At 51.7% G+C, this 24,930-nt stretch overlaps 9 protein-coding genes across 9 annotated transcripts; 6 read left to right on the top strand and 3 right to left on the bottom strand.

The window, feature by feature from the left end:
• Window positions 1-37: 37 nt before the first annotated feature.
• On the top strand, window positions 38-2,755 carry BO97DRAFT_403583 (amino acid permease GAP1). Its single transcript, XM_025694770.1, has 3 exons — window positions 38-726; window positions 783-1,200; window positions 1,277-2,755. The coding sequence occupies exons 1-3, from the start codon at window positions 435-437 to the stop codon at window positions 2,337-2,339; spliced, it is 1,773 nt and encodes a 590-aa protein (XP_025554782.1). The 5' UTR covers window positions 38-434; the 3' UTR covers window positions 2,340-2,755.
• A 907-nt stretch (window positions 2,756-3,662) lies between these two features.
• On the top strand, window positions 3,663-6,718 carry BO97DRAFT_217989 (GTPase-activating protein RGD2). The gene is made up of 5 exons (XM_025690629.1): window positions 3,663-4,036; window positions 4,116-5,262; window positions 5,323-5,418; window positions 5,469-5,654; window positions 5,703-6,718. Exons 1-5 carry the CDS (start codon window positions 3,806-3,808, stop codon window positions 6,692-6,694), a joined length of 2,652 nt encoding a protein of 883 aa, XP_025554781.1. The 5' UTR covers window positions 3,663-3,805; the 3' UTR covers window positions 6,695-6,718.
• An 831-nt stretch (window positions 6,719-7,549) lies between these two features.
• On the bottom strand, window positions 7,550-9,892 carry BO97DRAFT_363404 (AAA family ATPase CDC6). The gene is made up of 3 exons (XM_025692499.1): window positions 9,679-9,892; window positions 9,344-9,598; window positions 7,550-9,294 (listed from the first exon to the last, which is right to left on the bottom strand). The coding sequence occupies exons 1-3, from the start codon at window positions 9,728-9,730 to the stop codon at window positions 7,694-7,696; spliced, it is 1,908 nt and encodes a 635-aa protein (XP_025554780.1). The 5' UTR covers window positions 9,731-9,892; the 3' UTR covers window positions 7,550-7,693.
• A 236-nt stretch (window positions 9,893-10,128) lies between these two features.
• Window positions 10,129-12,530, top strand: BO97DRAFT_468502 (DNA-protein crosslink repair co-factor UBX5). The gene is made up of 2 exons (XM_025699752.1): window positions 10,129-11,006; window positions 11,082-12,530. The coding sequence occupies exons 1-2, from the start codon at window positions 10,520-10,522 to the stop codon at window positions 12,158-12,160; spliced, it is 1,566 nt and encodes a 521-aa protein (XP_025554779.1). The 5' UTR covers window positions 10,129-10,519; the 3' UTR covers window positions 12,161-12,530.
• Window positions 12,531-13,163: 633 nt separating this feature from the next.
• Window positions 13,164-15,805, top strand: BO97DRAFT_217917 (putative Ste20-like serine/threonine protein kinase). The gene is made up of 5 exons (XM_025690628.1): window positions 13,164-13,222; window positions 13,379-13,484; window positions 13,544-13,574; window positions 13,651-13,967; window positions 14,028-15,805. Exons 2-5 carry the CDS (start codon window positions 13,433-13,435, stop codon window positions 15,677-15,679), a joined length of 2,052 nt encoding a protein of 683 aa, XP_025554778.1. The 5' UTR covers window positions 13,164-13,222; window positions 13,379-13,432; the 3' UTR covers window positions 15,680-15,805.
• A 560-nt stretch (window positions 15,806-16,365) lies between these two features.
• Window positions 16,366-19,774, bottom strand: BO97DRAFT_363395 (putative C6 transcription factor). Its single transcript, XM_025692498.1, has 5 exons — window positions 19,452-19,774; window positions 19,273-19,307; window positions 19,100-19,216; window positions 17,666-19,037; window positions 16,366-17,592 (listed from the first exon to the last, which is right to left on the bottom strand). Exons 1-5 carry the CDS (start codon window positions 19,658-19,660, stop codon window positions 16,815-16,817), a joined length of 2,511 nt encoding a protein of 836 aa, XP_025554777.1. The 5' UTR covers window positions 19,661-19,774; the 3' UTR covers window positions 16,366-16,814.
• Window positions 19,775-20,242: 468 nt separating this feature from the next.
• On the top strand, window positions 20,243-21,661 carry BO97DRAFT_468499 (L-rhamnonate dehydratase; the record flags this gene model as incomplete). Its single annotated transcript, XM_025699751.1, has 3 exons — window positions 20,243-20,351; window positions 20,407-20,629; window positions 20,694-21,661. Exons 1-3 carry the CDS (start codon window positions 20,262-20,264, stop codon window positions 21,659-21,661), a joined length of 1,281 nt encoding a protein of 426 aa, XP_025554776.1. The 5' UTR covers window positions 20,243-20,261.
• A 511-nt stretch (window positions 21,662-22,172) lies between these two features.
• Window positions 22,173-23,189, top strand: BO97DRAFT_461361 (SDR family NAD(P)-dependent oxidoreductase; the record flags this gene model as incomplete). The annotated part of the gene is made up of 4 exons (XM_025699366.1): window positions 22,173-22,241; window positions 22,313-22,578; window positions 22,656-23,073; window positions 23,139-23,189. The coding sequence occupies 4 exons, from the start codon at window positions 22,173-22,175 to the stop codon at window positions 23,187-23,189; spliced, it is 804 nt and encodes a 267-aa protein (XP_025554775.1).
• Window positions 23,190-23,205: 16 nt separating this feature from the next.
• On the bottom strand, window positions 23,206-24,685 carry BO97DRAFT_441001 (uncharacterized protein). Its single transcript, XM_025698128.1, has 2 exons — window positions 23,751-24,685; window positions 23,206-23,690 (listed from the first exon to the last, which is right to left on the bottom strand). Exons 1-2 carry the CDS (start codon window positions 24,409-24,411, stop codon window positions 23,263-23,265), a joined length of 1,089 nt encoding a protein of 362 aa, XP_025554774.1. The 5' UTR covers window positions 24,412-24,685; the 3' UTR covers window positions 23,206-23,262.
• Window positions 24,686-24,930: the final 245 nt, after the last annotated feature.

Here is a 24,930-nt window from a genome sequence, read left to right as displayed (position 1 = left end):
AGGAGTATGCCATGTAGTTTTGCCCCCCGAAGGCTGGTCCTCACCTCTTTCTCGGCCTTGACCTACTCATTTAAATACTGGCTGGCATCCCATGTCAATCCACGAGAGGTCTCGAGCTTCCTGGTTTCTCCTCCCTGCTCTCAACTAGTGTTTCTCTGCCGTGAATGCAGTAGACATTCAAACCGATCGTGCCTCTTCCATCGGCGCTTACCGAAGTGGCTCAGTAACACTCATTCACTCACCGTAGCCTAGCACTACAGCCACTTCTCTCCCACAAGTTCTATCATCTCACCTTACTTCTTCTTTCTTCTTTCTTCGCCTTCTCATCATATTGCAGTTCTACCTGTACAAAATCGCTGTCTTTCTAAGCCCATAGTGTCTGCGAGAACGCACGATATCCTCCCACTACCGTTCAACTATCCACACCATCAGCCATGGAGAAAGACTTCATGGAGCCGAAATATGAATCCAAACCCGAGGCCTCCTCGTCCGCCGACCCTCCTCCATCCTATGGAGAGACTGAAACAACTAAGGGAAGCATTGGACAGAGGATTTGGGACAGCTTCAAAAGAGACCCCAATGCTCATGTGACGGCCACCGCACACTCCGGTGCTGATGGCTCATCTTACGACATCGAGCAAGCTGCAAGGAAGACTGCTGAATCCCCGCTGCAGCGCAAGCTCAAAGGCCGTCACCTTCAGATGATCGCTATTGGTGGCTCAATCGGTATGTAATCCTCACGATGCCTGACCCTAGCATAAATCGCTCATCGAGTCACTCAGGTACTGGTCTTTTCGTCGGCTCCGGAAAGGTCTTGGCTGCGGGTGGTCCTGCATCGGTCCTGATTGCCTATGCGTTGATCGGCTGTATGCTTTACTGCACCGTACATGCGCTGGGTGAAATGGCTGTCCTGTTTCCAGTTGCTGGCTCCTTCTCCCACTATTCCACTCGTTTCATTGATCCTGCCTGGGGGTTCGCCATGGGTTGGAACTATGCTCTGCAGTGGTTAGTGGTCCTGCCGACCGAGATTGTCGCTGCTTCCATGACCGTCGACTATTGGAACTCAGGTATCTCAAGTGCTGCCTGGGTCGCCATCTTCTGGGTTTTGATCGTGGCCATCAACTTATTTGGTGTAAAGGGTTATGGAGAAGCTGAGTTTGTTTTCTCGATCATCAAGGTTCTTGCGGTGATTGGCTTTATGTGAGTGACTAGGCGCACATTCCCTTATTAGGGACACCTGATGAGAGTTATCATGGATCTGACTAACTTGAGCCAGTATTCTTGGTATCGTTTTGGATTGCGGTGGGGGTCCCAAAGGTGGCTATATCGGGACACGTTATTGGCATGATCCGGGTGCCTTTCACAACGGATTCAAGGGTCTTTGCAGTGTCTTCGTCAACGCCGCGTTCGCTTTCGCTGGTACTGAATTGGTTGGTCTCGCGGCAGCAGAGACCGCAAACCCTCGCAAGTCCCTTCCGACCGCTATCAAGCAGGTGTTTTGGCGTATCACCTTGTTCTATATCCTGTCACTTTTGCTTGTCGGTTTGCTAGTCCCTTACGACAATGAGATGCTTATCAACGGAAGTTCCAGCGTCGATGCTAAGGCATCCCCCTTCGTCATCGCCATCAAGAACGCCGGCATCTCGGGACTACCGTCTGTCATGAATGTTGTGATCATGATTGCTGTGCTATCAGTGGGCAACGCCTCGGTTTATGGTTCCTCACGAACTCTGGCAGCTCTAGCCGAGCAGGGCCAAGCCCCTCAATTCCTGGCTTATATCGACCGCAAGGGCCGTCCTCTTTGGTCTCTTCTGATTGCGTCGTCGTTGGGTGCACTTGGTTTCCTGGCTGCATCTTCCAAGCAATCCGAGGCATTCAGCTGGATGATGGCCATCTCAGGTCTCTCATCCATCTTCACCTGGGGCTCGATCTGTCTCTGCCATATCCGCTTCCGCCGTGCGTGGAAGTTGCAGGGTCATAGTCTGAATGAATTGGCTTTCCGATCCCAACCTGGTTTGATTGGATCCTGGGTTGGGTTCGCCTTCAACTGCCTTGTTTTGGTGGCCCAGTTTTGGGTTGGATTTGCTCCCACCGGCTATGCGAGCATGTCTGCCTCAGAGTTGGTCGAAAACTTCTTCTCCGCCTACCTCGCCGCGCCTGTTGTGCTCGCATTCTACATCCCATACAAAGTATGGTACAAAACTCCCATTATTCGGGCTAAAGACATGGACCTACAGACCGGTCGACGCGATTTGGATATTCAATATCTGATTGAACAAGAACAAGCCGAACAAGCGGCGTGGCCGGCGTGGAAGAAGTTGTACAAATTCTTCTGTTAAGCTGAAGTGTTGTCAGCCAGCTGTTCAACATGCGCAGCACACTTAATACGATGATACCTTGCGTGCCTCCAGTTTTTGTATGATAACGATAAAGCCCCTTCCTGAACTTGTACAGAAGGCGAGCATCTGGCGCATCTTGCGATAGATCATTTAGGGTGATATGCAATTCAATCCCAATCAACACAACCTTCATGCTTGCGGAGAGTTTCTGTGTATATTCTTTTGCAAAAAGTGGGTGATACAGTGGACAAAGCGACCGGCGTGGGTTGCTGTCCTAACCAACCCCAAAATTGCGAGAGTTCGTCTTGTCCACTCTGTTCTCCAGTCTTGGCGGGCTGGAGAGTTGTTGTCCTTCGAGCAACGGGCGAATGAATTAACACCGAGTGTCAGTGGAGGAAAGTTCGTAACCAACCTCACTCGGGCAATGATCAGACTGACTTTACCTATTAATAATACCCTGGGAGTCCTAAGACACTGATGGCTATACCAAAAGCACCGTTAGCCCATTGAAGCGCCATGCGAGATTGTTGGGAAATCAATCTAAGACAACGCGGTAAATCAACCACGGAAAGACCAAAAATAGCCAGCCCACATCCACTCACTCCCTTCCAGGACAACAAGAAGACAAGTCAGCAGCAACACGTGAGAGAGACAGGGCGAAAAAGGCTGAGGGCGGTAACGGTCTAGGACTCTTACGTAGGACTTGAAAGTACTCCGTAGTTAAGGACTTTTAGTCTACCTCAATGTAGTTTCAGGTTGGTCCGTAATGAATTTGTTGGAAATGGAAGTGTAAAATTACACCAGCCTTCAATAATAATGACGGATGGAGCCCAAGGCCCGACCGACCGACCGAAATATTCATCCCATCATCGATCATCATCATCATTGTTTCTTTCTCTCTGTTGCGACTCTCTTCTCCTCTACTCCTTCTCTGCAGTCTGGACAATTGCTTCTTCCCTTGAGACTTCCCTCTCTGTCTCGGATCTCCTTTCTCTTTATCTCTTACGCATTGCATTGCTGCTTCGTTTGGCGCTGCATTCATTCATCCCACCTCCCACTTCCCACCTCTCCCCCGAATTCTAGGCTGTCTGTCGTCTCCTGTAGCCGCTCTCGCATACTTGTTTACTCCCCCACCCCCTTCGGGCCTATGTCTTTTCGCACTTACTCTGTGCCACCCTAGGAATCGTTGAAACTTCCGCTATACTGGGCGCGCTCAAATCGGGTCACTCCCTCACCTCTCACTGCTTTATCCGGTTCTCTTTTCTCCACAGTCCTTTTCGGGCGGGCAGTTACCGTTGCGCCGTCTAGTGTGTTGATCCGGTCGCCTCACGCTGGCGACGACGGCCGATCATCTCTACCTTAGAGGACTTCCCGACTGTTCAAGAACCCCTGCGCATTGTTGCACCATTTCAGGCAAGAATACAATCCTTGGGCTCTAGCTTGTCTCACACCGACTTTGCTTCACAATGCCTGGGTTCGCGGATTCGTTTTGGACCCCAGATTACGCCACGGGTCTGGGGGTGCTCTACGGCAAACTCCAGCAGGGCGCGGTGGAAAACAAGCAAATTGTGACTATTGCTTCAATGCGCGCGGACGCGGAAGACCAGTATGGTTCTAAACTCGGGGACATTGCGCCCGCCGTTGACCGGGTGGCTCCAACTGGGTTTGGGAAGGACGACGGGGCGAGTGTGAGGAAGGTAAGCGGATTCGGAGAATCTAAGTTAGGTCGTCTATGTCTATGCGAGTACTAATGCGGGGTTGTCGTCTTCTCTGCAGGCTTACGAAGGCGTTCGCACGGAAATGATCGAGGCGTCCAAAAACCACCAGAAAATCGCGTCCAACATCCGAGAATTAGTCGTGTCTCCGTTCCGACGCTGGTGTGATCAACATGAAGCCCGGATACAGAATTCTCATGACGATCTGCAGGCCCGCATCAAGGAACATACCAAGCAGGTCGAATTGGTCAAGAAACTCCGAAGCCACTACTTCAATAAGTGCCGTGTTGTAGAGGATCTGGAGGAAGAGAATAAGCTGGCCTTCCAGGGCCCTGAAACCAGCCCGAAAATCAAGCCCACTCCTAAGATCGTCTTGCCGGAAGAAGAGGGAGAGGAGGAGGAACCGGTCGAGATCGGTGATCGCATTTATCCTCCGGAGGATCTGAAGAAGCTGCTGATCCACATGCTGGAAACCATCAAGATGGGAGATGTCAAGGTGCCCATCATTGGGACATACCAGAACACTTCGACCGGTGCCGACATTGTGGACTATATCCAAAAGTACCTGAACGGGACCAGCATTAGTTATTGTGAGAGAATCGGCCAGGACCTTGTCGACAATGGATTTCTCCGTCTGGTGGGCAACATGGGCAGTACCTTTGCCAACAGTTCCAAGATGCGCTACCAGTGGCGCCCTAAGGTGTTCCAACTCACAGGCATCCCCGATAAGAAAAGCCCGCTGATGCGGGTAACTTCCATCGCTTCCAGCGAGGATGGCAGCGAATCTCCTCTGTCCTCTGTGTCCGAGATGCTCGCCGGATGGAACCCCCTCAACAACCCATACCCGAACGAGACACCGGCGGAGAAGTTGCGCAGAGAAGCTCGCGAGGCTGATGAACGGTACAAGGCCGCTGTGCGGCGACTTGATCTGATAAGATGCAAGCTCGAGGAAGAGATTGTTGAGAATCTGCGCTTCATGGAGCAGTGTGAATTGGACCGTCTGAAGGCAATCAAAGCTGTGATCCTGGATTTCTCCGGGGCTATCAGCAATGTGATCCCTAACTTGCAAAGCACCGTGGATCACATGATGCTGTACCAGGAGACTATCCAACCCCTGGGTGATCTCAGATATCTTCTGGAGAATTACCGGACTGGAGGTTTTGTTCCTCGCGTGCAGGCTTACGAGAACTATTACGGTTCCGTGGAAGGTACGTAGAGGATTTGATAATTCCAGACCATGTGCGGTTGAAATTCTAACTCGCAACCAGATCAGAACTTTGGCGTTGATCTCGAAGCTAGAGCTAGAGCCGATCGCAAGCGGGTTCCTATCATCGTTACGACAATCCTGACGTACCTCGACAATCGTAAGAGCACTGCAATATCGAGGTGGTTTCCTTATGACTGACCGACTTAGGCTACCCTGAACTGGAGGGTGACGAGGCACGACGTGCGATATGGCTCTATGATGTACCCCTGGGGGCAACGCACCATCTCCGGAATGCATTGAATAACAGCAAGGCGGATTATAATGACATTCTCGAGAAATACGAGATTCCTATTATTGCCAGCGCTCTGAAGCTATACCTTCTTGAGTTGCCTGGTTCGTATTGACTCCCTCTCCCAATTGGATCCACACTAAGATTAGCAGATTCGCTTGTTTCTTCTCAAGTTTACGAAATCGTTAAGACAATCTACTCTACCACCGCTCATGAGACCACAGAGGAAGGCCGCATCAAGGTCCTCCAAAGCACACTAGGACAACTCCGTTTAAACAACATCGCCACGCTTGACGCTATTATGACCCACTTTACGCGCTTGATAGACCTGACGTCTGCCGACGAAGCTTATGTATCTTCTCTTGCTCAGGCACTTTCGCCCTGCATCCTTCGGCCCCGCACCGAGAGCAGTCTTACGATGAACGAGCGCCACAGTTATCGCCTGATCCGCGATTTGTTCGCTCACAAGGATGCCATTTTCGGCGAGCTCAAACGACAATCGAGCGCTCTCGGCATTAGTGGAACCAGCAACCGTCCCCGTGCTATCAGTACCGACGAGAGCAATCGCCGTGCAGCCATGGAAGCACGGAACCGTGCCATTGTTGACCGTAGCCGCGCCCACAGCCCCAACCCCCCACGGAAGCATCGTCGGGACCGTTCTAGCGGCGCCTCAGAGGCTGGGCGATTCCCTGTCAACGTCACGAGCCCTACCGAGCGGAGAACCAATCTTCGTAATAGCCTCGACGTTCCTGCAAATGTGGACTCCCCAACGGCCGCAGAGAAAATGAGCAGTGTGGGCATCAACTCTGCAGAGGCTCCTGTGACCAACGGTGCTGCAAGTGATTCTCCCGCCGCCAGTGTCAGCTCTGAATCTGAGGCGTCAAGTCCTCCTCCTGTCACGGGATCGGACGGTTCCATGAGCCCTGTGACCGCTGCCACGCCCACGCAGGAAGCAGAGAAACGCACCTCGATCCCCCTCTCCAGTGTCATGTTCAACCGTAAACCCGGCCTCGGCAATCGGTCCAGCTTTCCCGTTGCTGTGAACAGCGAAAACGGATCGGACAGCAAGCGGAGCAGCCTGGCGACCGTCGAGAATGAACCCAAGGGTGTCACATTGGAAGATAAACCAATGGACGATGACTAAATGTGCCTCACTTGATGTGTGGATGGACTCACTCACTGACTGATTGACTCAAATGATCTGAACGTCTCGAATGTTGTTGCATGTCGTGCTTGGAGAACCGCATCGTGGGGTCGGGAGAGGGAGGGACAGAATGGAGATGTGTGCAGCCATCAATGACCATTCTTTGTCAGTCTGCCAATTTTCAGCCAGCGTGTAGCTGCAACTTGTCCTCCGCTTCTCCCCAATGACGAAGCTGATACAGCGAACTGGGGGAATTTGCCTACACATGAAATGTGTCTGCTGACAGCTAATGCCTTTTCTTTCCTTTTCTCGGGCATGAGAGCAGGTCTTATCAGCCGGGAGAGGTACGGTAAGGGCTAGTCGGCGGATTCATTCTCGCTCCTTGTTTTCTCCTCTTCGTTTTTGTTGCCTGCTTCATTCGTCCTTGGTTGTTTCCCGTCCAAGTCAGCCCGCGCTCCGTGGCCTGGCATCTCCCTCCATACACGATGCTCGTTCTTCTCTTTCTTTAACATACCCAGCATCTTTGTATGTTTGTTCTATCTTTAGTGTATACATAGTTCTACTTTATCTATTTATCTATCTGTATCTCGTGTATCTCTTTCATGAACTTATCCTGCATATCGCGGAATCTCATTTCGTCCATCATTTGTTGGATCTGACCTGAAATGACCTCGTCGGGCAATTCGCAGCGTTCAGTATACCAATAGAAATCGGCCATGCAATCATCACCCAATACAATGCGACAGGAAGATAGTGAATAAGATGTACGATAATAATAACCGCATTGAATTATAGTACCAATCAACTTAATATACAACGCTGTACCAAGTATATACCGTGCCGTGCCGTGCCATGCTAACGCTGAGTAGAAGTGATGAATCGCTGGACAGCTCGAATGCACCAATAACTGAACCATGAAGAGACAGTGGAATGCCATAATGCAGTGCAGGCTAAATAGCCAAACGCCAAGAATGCGAGTATTGTGAGATGTATGGAATTTTAGACTTGGCCCAAGAGCAGCCTACGGAGGATGCCTTCTCCCGGTCCAGCGATCTGGCTCTCGATCTCCTTCTGAGAAACGAAACACACAAGGCATTGCTCGTCTAGAGCTCGGCTAGGCGTCATAGGACCAGCACCGAGCTTCGAGGGAGAGCGTCGAATGTCCGTTCCGCCTGCGACTGTGCCACCCCGACCGCGGCCTTGATATTCACCCACAAGACCCATGGTTTCCAGATTACTGAGTACATCTTTAAACTCCGTAGATGTCAGAGGGTGTAGAAGATTGTCTTTACGACACAGGGCGCAATACGCGTCATAGACTTGCTTAACCGTGGGTGCCAAAGTTCTGTTCTTAGACGGAGTCCCTGGGATTTCCGTCTCTCGACGTCGTCGATCTAGTGCAATCAATACACAGATCGCGGCTTTCTGCTGGAGGTTGATACCCTGTAGTCTCTGGACAGTGCCCTGGCCGAAAGCAGAGGAAGTGATACGCGCAACATGCGCGATGCTTGCTCGTGGTGCGGTGAGAGGCGTATATGCCTTCATAGACCTTTGGGAGGGTGAGATTGTGCTGATCGAAGACAGATTATTATTCTCAGTCAGGATCGTTTTACTTCGGGGTTCAGCATCGGCTTCTTGTTTTTCGAGCTTTTGAAGGGTTTCTTGTTCCACAAGGTCGATAGCGCGCTTGATCAATTCGAACGCCTTGCGTAGGTCGCCAGTCTGCGATGCTACTTTTTTAGAGCACAGCTGGATTGCAGCAGGCTGCGCAAAAGGAATAAAGTTTGCATCCGCATTGTGGCCTTCTGGCAGCAGAGAACGAAGTCGGCCAGTGATAACGCTGGCGATCTGGGCAGCATTATAAGGTAGAAATGGAAGCAGGCGTGGCTTCAAATTCTTAGCCTTCAGCTGCGGCAACGACCGATCAGTCAAATCAAGTGCATTGGCAATTCCGATAAGCATCAGCTTTGACTCGCTCTGTAAGGACCACGCGAATAAAGACTGGAGAATGCAGGCATCTGCGGTAAGAAGATGGTCGATCTCATCCAGAGTAACCAAATATAGGTCATCCTGTTTGCTGTTTGGTAGAAACATCGAGCGTAGCCGGTCTGCTTCACTCTTCTTGAAGACCTCATAATCCTCGCAAAGATCCTCGATAAGCTTGCTATAGACATCGCGGGCCGCTCGCATACTTGCACAGTTGATATGCGCGACCTTGAATGATGAAAGGTCCATTTCATTGCAAACCTCCTGAATCAAAGCACTCTTTCCAGTACCAGGAGGACCACTGACATACAAGCAGCCACCTGTACGACCTTCCAGGCCGTCTTGTATAAAACTGCGTAGCTTTTGCCGTTCAGCTTCTCTTCCAACTATCCGTGTAGACGATGCGCCACGTGCGAACAGCTGCCTTGCTTGTGTATAGATTGTTTGTGCAGTTGTTGCAGTCGTTGAGATTGTTGCATGTCGGGGAGTACGCGGAGTTAACGACTTTGAGCCAACCTGAACACGGTGCTTCGGAGTGATGGGTGGGGATTCTAGTGCATCCCGATATCTCGACTTCGATGGAGTCTTGAACTCGACTGGTGTCGAATTTTCGTCTATTCCCATTAGTCAATGTCGCATGCAATACTCTCTCAAGTAACCTACCGTTGAAAGATTCAGAGGTGGCATTGCGCTTGACCAGGGAAACAACTTTGCTGTTTCTTAAACTGCGCTCTGTTGTATCGTCCTTGGAAGGTGCTTGTTTCTTTGGACTTTGGTTCTCTTGCTGAATGGTGATACTGTTGTCGATTGTCCTCGAGCGAAGCTGGCGAGTTTGTAGTACAGTAGACTCGGGTTCGTCACGAATGCGAGGCGGTTGTGCTCGACGCTTGCTTCCACTGCGAAGCAGCAATTGAGGGGCTAAAGAAGAAAGTATGTTAGTATGCGTAACGACAGTCTTTTCAGGAAGGAAAGCCATGAGATATGATGGCCGCCCGTACCTTCTGTCTCGATACCACCCCGTTGGCGCTTACCCAGGACTGATACAGCCATTATATTCTGACAGACGCAGGAAGCAAGTACAATCACGGCAAGAGCGCGATGATGATGAACAAATAAAACACAAGTAGAGTGAGCCAGTCGGTGATATCCCAAAAGAGGGCAAGTACAGGTGGGATACAGAGAGACTGGTGTGGACAAACGGGGTGGAATGAGTGTGGTGGATTGAATTGGACCTATTTTTCCCAAGGAGGCATAATTGGAGGCTCGCCCGACCTTAGCGCCGCGCCGCTATCCACGACGCGCTCCCTCGGCGCGTTCACGCGTCGTCATTCAGGGTAGGTCACGGGATCAATCACGAGAAAGGTTACATAATCCGACGTCCCGGTCCCGATGCGCGGGCGCTAAGTAAGTTGGAACGAAGTGCGTCACTAATTCTACCTAATGTGGGAGGGAGAGTCATCCAGCCCTGGGCACCTTAAGCTGGTACAATTGGGATATTGACACCTTGGATTGTTATTATTTCATACTTTTACACTTCCTTACCAGCTCTTCCTCATGGCTTATACTTACTGCTAGGATAAAGCTATTCCTAGATCCTCTACAAACTCTGGATTTCTCATCAAACTTTTCTCGTTGACTTGAAATGTGCCACCATCATTGATCACCGCCCAGATACCGTCATTGAAGTTTGCAGCTGTTTGCATCATCGTGCTCTCCTCACCCATCAACGTTGCAGTCGATTCCTACTGCATAGCGTTATCCGTCACAGCGGCCTGATACCCCACACCTTGTGTCTGCATCTTCTTTTGCTTCAACAACTTTCAGCGTTCTCTGCCTGTCATGGACGGCGATGTGGTGGCTCAGTTCACTGAAATTACCGGCTCCAAGCCGGAGCTCGCAATTCAGTACCTGCAGCTTGCTGATTTCAACATCGAGCAGGCTATGCAGCTTTACTTCGAAAATGGAGGAGCCCCGCTAACTGAAGACCATGTGCCATCAACTTCGGCACCTCAGCCACCTCCCCGCGCTAGGGGATTTGAAGATGATTCCGGGGTTGTACATATCGACTCAGACGACGACATCACGGTAGATGAGTCCCGCTCCTCCGCCCGCAACCAGCCGTCGCACGGTGCTCACTTTGAAGATGATGCGGCCATGGCTCGTCGACTCCAGGAGGAAATGTACAGAGGCGGGGACGCCGAAGAAGAAGTGCGCGCACCGATGGCCCGCACCACAGAGACTTTGGTGGGTCCAGGAGCGGACTTTGACGACGGTGATATGCATGCCAGCATCTTGGGCCAGCTGCGCGCCCGGCAACAACGACACAGTCAGTATAGCCTTACGATGCCGTACCTCTCATTTGTTGTCAATAGTGACTAACCCATTGCGTCTCAATCTCAAGATCGTCCCGGCATCTTCAACCAGAGAGATACGGCATCGATATGGCAAGGGGAGGATGAAGCGTCACAACGTGAGCAACTGGCAGCAGCGACTGGTGGAGCCTCTGAAGCCTCAAGTAAACAAAACATGCTGGCTGAGATGTATCGCCCGCCGTTTGAGATCATGTCTCGGCTTCCCTGGGACTCCGCCCGACAGGAAGGGCGCGAGAACGAGAAGTGGTTGCTGGTCAACATTCAGGATTCTTCTATTTTTGACTGCCAGGTGCTAAACCGGGACTTGTGGAAAGACCCTGGAGTACGAGATACCGTCAAGGAACACTTCGTCTTTCTTCAATACTCTAAAGACGATCCACGTGCCGCACCCTATTTGCAGTATTATTTTCAAGCCAGCGACGTATCGGACAATTACCCTCACATAGCAATTATCGATCCTCGGACGGGGGAACAGATGAAGGTCTGGTCTGGTCCTCCAGTCATGAGGGCTGCCGAGTTCTTGATGCAACTCCACGAATTCTTGGACCGTTATAGTCTCAAACATAACGTGCGAAACCCCGTGGCTAAGCGCAAGCCAGAACAGAAGGAGAAGAGTATCGATGCCATGACTGAGGAGGAAATGATGGAGATGGCTATGAGGAACAGCCTCGGTGAACAGGCGACCCAAGTTCCGAAATTGGAGGATCCCGATGAGCTTACCCGCAGTACCGGAGATGTCAAAGGCAAGGGGAGAGCAATTGATGTGGAAGATGATCATATGGACGAAGAGGAGCAAGGCGAGCATAGTGCATTCGCTGCCATCCCAGACAACCAACCCCACACCGAGCCACCGGCCGACCCTGCCACAACCACGCGCATTCAGTTCCGTCACCCGTCTGGAAGGGTCATTCGCCGCTTCGCTTTGGCAGATCCGGTTCGGAGGATCTACGAGTGGCTAAAAGCCGAACCTCCGTTGGCGGACAAACATGGAGTGGAATTCGACCTCAATTCCATGGGCCGTAACTTGATCGACTCCTTGGAGACGAGCATTGAGGAGGCCGGCTTGAAGAACGGAACAGTAATGATTGGCTATGTTGAGAACGAATGATTTACATTATCGCCGGCGATCCATCATCCATCAGGTGCTAGAGGCGCCGGGGCTACCTCGACTGGGTCTTATCGCTCCCATAGGAATGGACGTTCCTGGTGATGAGGAATTCAAGATCGATTATCGAGTTTGGAAGGATGGCCCTATCTATTCTTGGGGGTTGTATCCCTTTCGGCCTGGATGTTGCGATCTACGATGGGGGGCTTCTCATCTGAGAAGCACATTCAGGGTCTGTTCATCAGAAGACAATCTGAGAGGATAGGAGCACACATGAGAAGGGGGCACTATAGATCCAAGGCAGGATGCAATGAGACACATGATTTCCAGGAGATACTTAGATACAAGCAACGGTGTGGAGAAAACATCCAGGGTATTGTATGTAAGGTAAATAGTCTACCAGGTTGCTAGCAGCACAGTGGTGGGTTGGTGCTGGTGTCAGTGCCAGGCAGTCTCCATTATGGATGGATCATGCCAATACTTACCTACTTTCTTTACTTCTTTCCCACTGTGGCTGTTGGTCCCGCACAGCCATGGCCCGTAGGTACCCGCAATCCCTGACCGCCTTTATGGGTTGAGCTCCACCATTGGCAAGGAATCAAGGCATTGAACAGGCAGAAAATAACCCCGCGTTGCCCCAATCACCGGGCGGTTCCCTCTCTCGCATCTTGTTGTTGTCCATGTTTGGCGCTGACCATGGATGCAAGGAGATTCTTGAATTTCTCTATCTGCCATCTGAGCTCTATCCTAAGCCCCCTTGCGCCTGCTTTGACATTCAAGGCAAGGACACTTATCTATCTGTCTACCTTCTCTGCCTCTGCTCCTCCTTCTCCCCCTTCTTATCTTCTTCCTCTTCAGTTCAAGGCCCGAGGATAAACAACTCCGCCTGCTGATCGTGCATTGATCGGCCAGTGTCTCTCAACCCACGGACGGCATTTGAGCTTATTCTAGACTTTCACCCTTGTGATTTCTGGCATAGCTCTGCCCCTCATCGATGTCCTTGATACTTTATTGAATCTTGTTCAGTCGTCCACGCCTCCTTTCCTCGCTAAATCTAAACAATCGGTACGTTGTCCTTTTTCTTTCCAGGCTGATTGGACGAGTTATTCACTGTAGCGCTCTTTGAGATGTCTTAGCCCATCAACTGCCTTATGGCTTGTTCCTCACATAAATATCTCGGCGTCTGCTTGTCAGTACTGATTCTTACTTTGACCATTGCAGAACCACGGTCAAGTTTGGCAACGACCGCAACGCGCGGATTCAACCACCGCCAATATGGAAGGTCTTGTGGATCCAGAGACAATTTACACGAAGCAGAATTGCATCGGTGCGTGCTCCCTTGTCGCCTTGGCGTCTCGCTGGATTCCCTGACAGATACTCGTGTAGGCGGCGGGAGTTTTGGAAAAGTATATAAAGGGTATGTATGATGCAATATCTATTTCGCGCTAGAGGAATACCATGAGGTCATCGCTTACGCTGTACTTCGAATCAAGTGTCGATAAACGTACCGGAGCCTCTGTTGCGATCAAGATAATCGACGTGGAAAATGCTGAAGATGAGGTGGAAGATATCATCCAAGAAATTGCTATCTTGTCGGAGCTCAACTCGCCCTATGTGACCAGGTATCATGGCTCGTTTTTGAAGGGCTCTAGTTTATGGATCGTCATGGAGTTCTGCTCGGGAGGTAGTTGCTCAGACCTGATGCGCCCGGGCACAATACCCGAGGAGTACATCATGATCATTCTGCGAGAGTTGCTTCGGGGACTGGACTACTTGCATAGCGATAAGAAGCTACACCGGGATGTCAAAGGTGCCGTTTCCCAACAAGTCCATTTCACAACCATGCATTCCCATCTGACCTGTCAAACAGCTGCCAATATCCTTCTCACATCTAATGGCCAGGTAAAGCTCGCGGACTTTGGCGTCTCCAGTCAACTGTCAGCAACAATGACCAAGAAGAATACATTTGTGGGAACCCCGTTCTGGATGGCACCAGAGGTGATCAAACAATCGGGTTATGATTACAAGGCCGATATCTGGTCTCTTGGTATCACTGCAATTGAGTTGGCGAACGGAGAGCCACCTTACTCTGACATTCATCCTATGAAGGTGTTGTTCTTGATTCCCAAAAACCCTCCCCCGACTTTGCAAGGGGACTACAGCAAAGCCTTCAAGAACTTCGTGGAGCTTTGCTTGAGGAGGGACCCGAGGGAGCGACCTTCAGCCCGGGAGTTGTTGGAGCATCCATTCATTAAGAGGGCAAAAAAGACGACATACCTAACCGAGTTGATTGAACGCTACGAGCGCTGGAATACTGTTCATGGCAACAATCCGGCCGATGAGGAGGAGGACAATTACCAAGACCCGCCATCCAGGACCACCCCAGTCGACGAAGAGGACGATCTCTGGGACTTTGGCACTGTTCGCCCTGCAGGGGGGCGAGCTCCTGCGCTGAAGCCCATGAAAGAAGCAGACATGAATGCACGAACTCATGATATTGCTGAGCAGAACCCCAAGGTAAGCAGTCGCAAGGGGGTTGCGAGGGAGAGAAGCAATGCCCCAACTGTGCCGATGCCGCCAAAGCGTAATGCTGCACCCGTGCCATCGTCGCCATCTAAGATCCCTTTGCCTCCATCTCCCATGAAGTCTTCGGCCTCAGAGTTCAGACCACATACACCTTATGTACAAGATCCAGCTGTTCGCCAGCCCAAGGAAAGCCCTGGCAATGAGTACGATAGAGCTCTGCAACAAGCGTTGGCCGAAGACTTGAGCTTTCTTAACCTCGATCAACCGCCAAATATTTCCATTGCCTCCTCGAGAGACCGACACGTTACCCCAGCAACACAGGGATACGAGAGGACGCAATCATCACGATACACAGAAGACACACCCTTTCAAAGAAATCCTCCCGCCCACGCAGTCACTGGCCCTTCCAGTCAGGCTTTCATACCTGTAATGGAATCGACACCGCAGCGCCAGTTGTTCGCACCGCCACAGCCACATTCCCAACCTCCTCCAACACCCAGACATATGTCGCCGCCGTCGCCATCGTCGCGATCCCAGCCTGTGCCAGTTCCAAAGAACATACCCATCCCAATGAAGCATAGCCAAAGCCAACTTCACGTCACCACCGATGACTCCTTTGATAATGCTTCGCGGACAAGCAACCAATCGCCACAGTCCCCTGCGGTCGAAATTACTGCCTTGAACAGTGTAATCATACCTGCCCTAAAGGCTGCGATATTCCGCCGCGGACGCCGTTTAGAGCTTCTTGCCCGCAACACCGCTGGCGAAGGGGGCACCGATGCATACAAACAACAGTCACGTCAGTACCACGCCCATGAGATGATGGAGTCTCTTGTGGACGATCTGTGCGGGATGTTCACGAGAATCGAGCGTTGGGATAATGAGGCTCCCGTGGGAATGGGCGCTCAAGTATCATCTTTCTTAGAGGGGTTTCTCGAAGAAGTCCTTGTTCGGATTGAGCCAGCCGACGAGGATTCAAACTCAAGTGGAGCTTGATTCCCCTTACTTTCAGGGATGAAGATTGGTTCGGTCCTAGAACTCAGCCCTTTCGGTGCTAACGTTGGCCTCGCCTTGATCCACACGACACTAGCATTATGCTCCCAGCCATATCTGTTCCTATGAGGCCGGCCGTTACTATGTTAGAAGAGCTTCCGAGTGGCCATTCAAGGAACTACGGATGGTCGACCAATAGAAAAAACCTCCCGATCCAAGGCCTCTGAGCTACTTAATTCTTCCTATCCTTCACCTATGTCGGTTTGGCATACTTTTCTGTTGGGGTCAAACCTCTACTTCCTTGTCTCTTTCGAATGTATGCATCAGACTTCTTCTCCTTTGGGCTGGAACCTTTATCATTCACCTCTTACGCACCGAGAATGGATTCGATCTTCCAAGTCAAGCTGGAACCTGACTTGTCCTTGTTTCTCTCTGTTACTGAGGCTATTTTCTGTTGAAGTATGAAGTGAATATGTTTTCTCTTCCTTTCCTTCTCTTCTGTGATTAACTATGTTTTTCTTAGGTTATGTTTGGACATAAACAATTTACTATAACCGAGACCCTGATAGCTTATATGGTCACATTAAATCATACAGTAAATGATATCATGCATTCTATCAAGACGACATGAGCCTTGTTTGAGATGTCCCAAGAGGTATATGTCTTGGTCAAATCCTTGATGGCGTTATCCTGCCACCCGCGGTAAATACACACCGCGCGCGATGATTTTCCTATTATGTATTGGTCAGTGGCAGGACGATATCCCCTGGCCAAAAGCCTTCCACCGTATGTCTAACGATGTGAGAAATAATTTTCCTGTCACTCTGGCATACATCATTTGGCCCGCTTTGTCCTCTTACGTATTCCGGGAGAGATACATGGCGCTGCCGCTCCCCTTTGAAATGATTAGCGTATGAGGCGCTGGAGCTCTGTTGCGCGCTCCCACGCCAGAGTATGAAGTGGTGCAAGTAGTGGCACCCTGTCAAATCCACATGAGCGGTGCTACTGATTTGTTCGCACGCATTCGCTGAAGTCTTCCGATCATTCGGTGGGTACGAGTTAAGTTTCTCTCCCCGTGTTGGTGGTCTTCAAGTGGTAGTATCATTTGACTTGATAAGCAAGCTCCGTCAGAGCTCTTTCATCCACTCGGTCGAAACAGCCAGTCTGTCTCTGGTGTCGGTATCAGGTAGTTTGTGATGTTGAACTCGTTCGTGTTAGTGTTGGCGCTAACCACGACCGAGTCCGTCGCATTGCCGTTGCCGGCAAGACCGTTGATGGACATCTCGTTGACCGAGTTACCCATATCCATGTTGAGAATATCCGGACCCCTCCCGGCGGGTACTCGTGGAACATTGAAAAAGCCAAATACGTCAAGATACTCCAATTCATTTGGGGCGAGATTGCGTGCTGGGGCGGCTGCAGGGGCTGGTGGTTGGCTGCCGCCCGGAGAGGAGCGCGGTTGGCGTGAGATAAGAAAGTCGAGATCAAATGCACAGCGACGCATGTCTGCTAGAATTTTGACGGACGAGGGCGTGACGCGCTCACCCTCGTTAGCGCCGGACTGCTGATATTCGCCATACTCGTCCAGTACACGCTGTAGGAGTGAGCTGTAGCGCTCTGCCACCTTCCAGTACTTGCCCATTTGAGAGAGTGTGTCGACAAAGAAGATGATGTCAGGGCTAACAATGTGGGCGATGGTGGATCCATGGACAAGTAGCAGGCGAGCAGACACCCAGAGCGTAAACGCAAAGGGTGGTCCCATCTTGTCTAGCATATTATTGTCTACGACATGGCGGGTCACAGAAAGAATGTTGTCAACTGCCAGCAAGCACCGTTGGCTAGCACTGTATGATGGAGTAAATATTGGTGACCGCGTGGTAGGGTAGGCTGCCGACGAATGGAGTCGAATCACAGCGCTACATCAGTGTAAGCTTTTCTCGAGCGGTTTGAGCGCAGTTATAACAGATTCGAGCCATAGAAAGAACTCACGTTTGGTATGTAGCATGTAACTGAACCCAGTCACAGTGTAGACTTCGGGTATGCTTCGGTCCACTGAAAAGGCGGGACGAGTTTTCATAGGCATACTCGGCTGGAAGATTGAATTCCCAGGATGTGAGTTCACTGTCGAGTTTGCGATACATCACTTGCCATTCCTCGACGTCGGAAAGTGCTCCTATGTCGACAGGCCTCTTCAGGAACGTATGGATTCGTGAGAGAATCCCTAGTATTTCCACGTAGAGTCCAAATGTTCCTACATTCTCGGCGCGGCTCATATAATCAGCACGATCGCTGGTGCGACGAAACCACCGAGTCTCAACTGGCTGGTTTTTGTGAAAGTATTCGTCTTTGCATGGAAGCTTTCGGTCTATATCCTTGTCATCCAAAGCAAAGTCAAATGCAGTAGCGATAGTAGAGTATCGGTCTAGGAGGTACACCATCCAAAATAGTCTCCTTCTGCTCTCATCCTCGATCCAGGTATCGGGATCCGGAAGAGTGACCGCGCGTAGGGTATAGATTGAGGGGTACACGGGAGCAATGAGTGAAGATTTGGACTCCACAGCCAGGCCCAGTTGGACCACGGATCGCGTGACCAGCGCAAGTAACTTCCACCCGGGGGGCCCGTTAGACGAGCCTACCAAGTCCAACGCTAATATGACGAGAGCTTGAAGCGCTTTGACCGATGAATTTTCCAGGCCATATAGAAGCACCTTCTGTTTGGAGGAGTCATGATATCGCTTCCTATTCTGGCCGTTGAGTCGACTATCATTCGAAAAGCGAAGTGTGGTTGCGACAATAGCATAAAGTACCACCCTGTCAGCTTCCTCCAACGGTGTGGGTCCGAAGAACGTATCGAGCGTAGTTCGGCGATGGAGTATGGGACACCATGTATTGATGTGCTCGAAATAAAGATCAACCAGTGCATATAGCAGATCATACGGAGGGAGATCGAGCTCCGGGTCTGCTAGCGACTGTTCCTGACTGTTGTACAACGACACCGGAACTTTCAAAGAAGATTCGTTCCCTGTATAGTCATTATGCATTGAACTATTAGAGATGTGCGGCAATGCTGTTGTGGAAGGAATGCCGTTCGAAAGGTGATTATGTATTGTGTTTCGCACTGACATGTCTGAGGGACTAGTGATAGAGGCATCAGATTGACGAGGTGGGTGCGGAAATGATGCTGGCTCCTGGAAGTAGAACGTGGTCTGGGGACTGGTGCCATGAGCTGCAGAAGGTTCTGAAGGCGAACTATATGAGAAAGGTGCGGGATGTGGAGCATCTTGACCCAGACGTGGTTGACCCCCAGTGATGTGCTTCTCTATGAGGCGAGCTTGAGTCTGAATAACTTCCTCAAGGCGGTCTGTACAACGCACATCAGTTGAGCGAATCACCGAAGCATGGGCCGACAATCAGAATACACACCGAGCCGCTGTTCTAGCTCCTTGCCATACCCCGCACGAAGGCCAGGCTTTTTCCGTTCCTTGTACTCGCACAACTGGCCGTTACGCGCACACCACCCACAGCTGGGCTGAGCTCGATCTAGCAAGGTTAGCAAGGCAAGTATGTAACATTGCACTACCACGCGGCTTACCTACCACATTTGACTTTCCTCTGCTTACATAGCTCACATCTAGTAAGGAGGTTAGCTAGATCGACACGACAGCGACTACCGTTTCACCAAGGGAAGCACAGGGCAGATGCAGAAGCAAGATGATGAAAGAGCAATCACCGATCAAAAGCTTGTTTGGAGAAGGGCTAGGGGAGGAAGACATACGATACCGTGAGGGGGCGCTTGCGCTTCAGTGCTCGAGAAGCACTCGGATCATTCTGGGCCGCACGGTCATTATCACTGTCAGCGGCAGACCAAGATTCATCTCCGCTTTGATATCTTTCTGGCTCGCCAGGAGGTCGGGATGGTGGTGGAGTCCGACGGTTAGGAGGAGCTGCTGCAGCTGTTGCTGCAGCTTCTGCAGAGTTCGGCATGGTCCTTTGGCGAGTCGGGATCTACAGGGGGTGGGTAAACAGGTCGGTCCAGCCACGATAATTGGTATCAGTAGTCAAAAGCCCTCATGATGACAGGAGAGGGGTTAATGTGAAGATCGGGGGAGGAATTGAACCGAATTGAACAAAAGAAAGAAGCCGGGAAAGCGAAGGAGAGAGGCAGAAAGGTGAAAAAGCACGCGGACGTGCGGACAGCCTAGGGCCCAAAGCGGGAATAACCTTTTCACCCCGCAATCTTTCGCCGCGCTCTTTGTCTGTTTTGTCTGGTTTGTCGCGTTGCAGAGAATGGGGCAAGGTCCGATCCGCCAGTCAGCTGACACGCAGGGTGGGTTTTCTCCAACTGTCCTACTGTTGACCTCGGCCAGCATTATCCCGAGCTCGCGCTGCCCGGCCGGCAAAATGGAGAATTAGGGCCCCTCGACGCGATCCCGGTTGCTTGTCTTCAAATATGAGAAACTTTCCAGGAGAATCGTTGAAATCCTCTTTCTTCTTCTTGCTCCTCGTCATTTTCTCTATTTGGTCTTTCTTCTAGAGTTGATTTGTGAGTTTGTTTACCTCCCGTTGCTGATAGATCATCGACACCATGAGCAGCACTACGACCACTTTCCCGCGCATCAAGGAGGTCCGCACCTTCATCACGAGCGGAGTCGGCTCCGGAGGTGACTATCACAATGTAAGTCACGACCGGCACTCGGTTGTAGGAGGGACGGTCTAACTTTTGCCTTCAGGTAAAGGGTGGTCACTGGCTGATTGACAGCGACATCTCGACTCCCATGACCAAATGGGCGGAGTACCGTGGCTCCCGAACTTCGTGGGGTATCAATGTCCTGGGCTCTTTCTGCGTCGAACTTGAAGCCACCGATGGGACGAAAGGCTTCGCCACGGGCTTCGGTGGTCCCCCTGCTTGTTGGCTGGTCCACCAACACTTCGAGCGTTTCTTGATTGGTGCCGGTGAGTGTCAACTGTCTTCGTCAACCGACTAGATGGTGGCTAACCCATTCTTTCTGTTCCTTAGACCCCCGTGATACCAACGACCTGTTTGAGAGGATGTATCGGGCTTCGATGTTTTACGGCCGTAAGGGTTTACCCGTGGCCGTCATCTCCGTGATTGACTTGGCACTCTGGGATCTGGTGGGCAAGATCCGCAACGAGCCCGTCTACAAACTCATTGGAGGAGCCACGCGCTCGCGCCTACATTTCTACTGCACTGGGCCGCAGCCGGCTGCTGCCAAGTCCGCCGGCTTCATTGGCGCTAAGGTCGCACTCCCCCACGGTCCCGACGAGGGCACGGAGGGTCTACTGAAAAATGTTGCCTACCTGCGTAAGCAGCGCGACTCGGTCGGCCCCGACTTTCCCTTACGCGTGGACTGCTACATGTCCCTAAATGTCCCTTACACCATTGAGCTCGTTAAGCGTTGTGAGGCTGAGGGCATTAACATTGACTGGTGGGAGGAGTGTCTCACTCCCGATGATTTCGACGGCCATGCGCTTTTGAAGAGAGCTCACCCTACGGTCAAGTTCACCACCGGTGAGCACGAGTACTCCCGCTACGGATTCCGCAAGCTTATCGAGGGCCGCAACCTGGATATCGTGCAGCCTGACGTGATGTGGGTTGGCGGTCTGACGGAGCTGCTCAAGGTCTCGGCAATGGCCGCTGCCTATGACATTCCAGTTGTTCCCCACGCTTCAGGTCCTTACTCCTACCATTTTGTTGTTTCCCAGCCCAACACGCCTTTCCAGGAGTACCTTGCCAACTCTCCCGACGGCAGTACGGTTGAGCCTGTCTTCGGTAACTTGTTCTTGAACGAGCCCATTCCCACTCAAGGCTACCTTGATGTGTCTATCCTGGACAAGCCCGGATTTGGCCTCGAGCTGAACCCCGCTGCTCCCCTCATCAACGCCTCCACTATCCTCACCCCGGCTCCCCAGAGGGGGCTGCCTGCTCCGGTAGCAGAGCAGCACGAGACCAACCGTACTGCATAGCGTTCACTCTCTTGATGGGGCCGTTGTTACAAAATTGCGCAGCGCGCCATGAATCTCACTTTTCATTGTCCTTGCTCCTTAATGTTTCCATGTATGACTTATGGATCTCTCTTCCTTTTACTTGTTTCTCTTCCATTATGTTCGTATCCGTGCTTCGTGTTCATAGACCGGAAATTTTTACCAGTGATTCCGACCGTGGCAAATCAATTGTGCACTGCCCAGCCGGCTAGATGTAGCGACACGAGCGAGTGTGGGGTAATTGCATTGCTCGGGGTATCAATGCCACGAACTACCCGAGGCCGTGCCCCTTCCAGACTCCAACTCCCCCACTATCTTATCGCCTCGGCGGGGTGGGATTGAATTGTGGGATTTGAAAAAGGGTGAATCTTCCAGCGAGGCCCCAATTAGATGGTGATACATAACTAGACTTATCCTCCAAATCTATTCTGTTCAAGAGCCAAATTTACGAGGTCCGGTGAGAAATTGATCGCACGAAACACATAGCGACATCATGTCTCTTCCACAGCTTCTCGTCGGCAAAGTCGCCGCTATCACAGGTGGTCTAACTGGTATTGGGCGGGTGAGTGATATTTCTGACTCTACAACCCATTCCAGGCAGTATCAGCTCGATCAACTGACCCCATTGCTCAGGCCATTGCTCTAGATTATCTTCGTCACGGCGCCAAAGTGGCCGTCAACCACCTCGGGGGCCCGAAAGACGAGCCTCTGCTCGAGGCACTGCGCAAAGATGTGTCTGGTGTGGCCGGCGCCGATGAGAGCAGATTCATTGCCGTTGCTGGCGACATCTCCCAGCCCGAGACCGGACGAGACTTCGTTGCCAAGACCGTCGAAGCATTTGGCCGGCTGGATGTGTTTGTGAGCAATGCGGGGGTTTGCAAGTTCGAAGAGTTCTTGGAGTGCGTACCGCTTTTACTACTGGAATCTGCCACGGAGGGTTTGGCATGACGACTGATCAAATGCGTGAACTGAACAGAGTCGACCCATCCCTTCTCGGCCACACTTTCAACACAAACCTCTCCGGTGCATATTTCGCAGTCCAGGCGGCAGCACGACAGATGGCGCTGGCCCAGTCCCCCCCGGGCGGCTCGATCATTGGTATCAGCTCCATCTCGGCGCTGGTTGGAGGAGGGCAGCAAACACATTACACCCCCACCAAGGCGGGCGTGCTCAGTCTCATGCAGTCGACCGCCGTGGCCCTGGGCAAGTATGGCATTCGCTGCAATGCTCTGTTGCCCGGTACTATCCGTACGCAGTTGAATGATGAGGACATGAGTGACCCTGCGAAGAGAACATACATGGAAGGTAGAATTCCGCTGGGAAGACTGGGTCAGCCCCGAGATCTGGCGGGACCCGCCGTGTTCCTGGCATGTGAGGAATTGAGTAGCTACGTGGTGAGTACTATGATTGTTATGTCTCATAAAGCAAAGTCCATGGCTGACCACGGCATGAACAACAGACTGGCGCACAGCTACTCGTGGATGGTGGATTGTTTGTGAACCTTCAATAGATCAGTTCTGTATTATGACTAGGACAAATTGCATATAATGCGCGTATATAGTATAAGTGTGAACCGGAATCCTTCAAATCTCCACGCCGTAAGCCTTAGCCGCGACGCCGCCCCAAACATCTTCTCTCTCTTCGTGGGACAAGCCTCTCCGGTCCAACACCTCTTCGACCACCCTCTTCCACCGGCCCCACGAGACCGTGTTCCCACCACCACCCACATTACAGACAGGCCAGTCCGACCCGAACATGACCCTCTCCGGTCCAAAGACGTTGAACACGACATCAGTCCACGGCTGGATCCGATCCACCAGCGCCTTCAGATCCGGCTCTGTTTTCTCCTCCAGCGGCAACAGCTCCGAGAAGCCCCCGGACAGCTTCATATAAGCTGTGGGATACTGCGCCATTGCCGTAATTAAAGAGGACCATTCCAAGAAGTCCGGATGCGTGACAACAGAAGCCGGCCCATGATACGGCAGCCGGAGGTTCGGTTTGCACAGATGGTCTAAAACATGTATCAGTCAACCATTTTTCATAGAGATAGATGTGCATCGAAAAGACTCACTGATGACAATCCTCACCACCCGTTGATTCTTGTCCTCAAACACCTTCCTCATCATCTCCGCCGCTTCCCTCAACTGCCACATCCCGCCCTGCCTCGCATCGACTCCCAGATCGAACGCCAGCCCCTCCCTCCCAAGCCACCTCAATCCCTCCACAAACCCAGACTGTAGCATCACCCCTTGTGGCTTATCCTGCACGAGATACCGCACACCACAGACTTTGTTAAATACATTCCCAGTCCTCTCCCTCACCAACCCCATATACTTGACCAGCGCCTCCGGGCCACCGGGCACAGGTGCCCAAGGCACCATCCCGAGACACAGATGACGATCATCCTCCGTATGGCCTTCCCCTTGCACTGGAGTTCCAGTGATGATCCGGGTAAGGAAGGAGACCTCGTCGAGGGGGTGGGACCAACCGAGCTTGGGGTCGGACTCGTCAACGGACGAGATGCGGTCGGTTTCCAGGAAAATGAAGCCCCGGAGGTAGTGCTCCTCTCCCGTGGTGGGGGAGGTGGGCGTCGGGGAGGTCGCCTGACGGTACTCGTCGACCGAGTGTTGAGCGCCCAAGGGGCTTTCGGGGCCGTACCACGCTAGGGTTGGGAGGTGGGATTTGGGGAAAAGGTGGATGTGAGAGTCGATGATGGGGGTTGGCTTCGGCATTGTGGTGACTCCGTCTGCTTGTTCGTTTCTTTCTTTGTCGTTCTTGTCTCTCCTCTTGGTGCTGGGATGCGGTTGTGCTGAGTTGGTCGTTGAATTGCGGGGTAAATGATCGAGCGTTCCAAGACGTATGGGATATCCTACGGGGGTGGGAGCGGGGAACAGGTTGGCTGAGTATTTTGAGGCAGAGTACTCCGTAATAAGACAAGACTTTTCTAAGCTTGTGAGGGATGATAGAAAGTTGGAGTTTGGGGTTCCTGCTTGGGATTACGTCGCGCGTGGGAGGTTGGGAGGGGGAGAAGAGTTGAGCTTGGGTATTCGGATTTGTTTACTTCGCCTGTCATGCTATCGGGGACCATTAAGCCGAAAGGACAGGCTTGAATTTTCCACCAAAACCTCAACAAATACTTATTTACATATCGTCTCCAAATGGCCTCCACAGGGAGGTTCTCTACTCCCGTTCGTTCTCCGCACTTCGCTTATCATGCATGAAGCCACTTTGATGCAGTTTTTCTGAAGGGC

This window comes from Aspergillus homomorphus (assembly GCF_003184865.1).
Source record: "Aspergillus homomorphus CBS 101889 unplaced genomic scaffold BO97scaffold_5, whole genome shotgun sequence".
In the NCBI taxonomy this organism is placed as follows: Eukaryota; Fungi; Ascomycota; class Eurotiomycetes; order Eurotiales; family Aspergillaceae; genus Aspergillus; species Aspergillus homomorphus.
The sequence above is the reverse complement of the archived record's forward strand: the minus strand, read 5'-3'. Positions and strand labels throughout refer to the sequence as shown.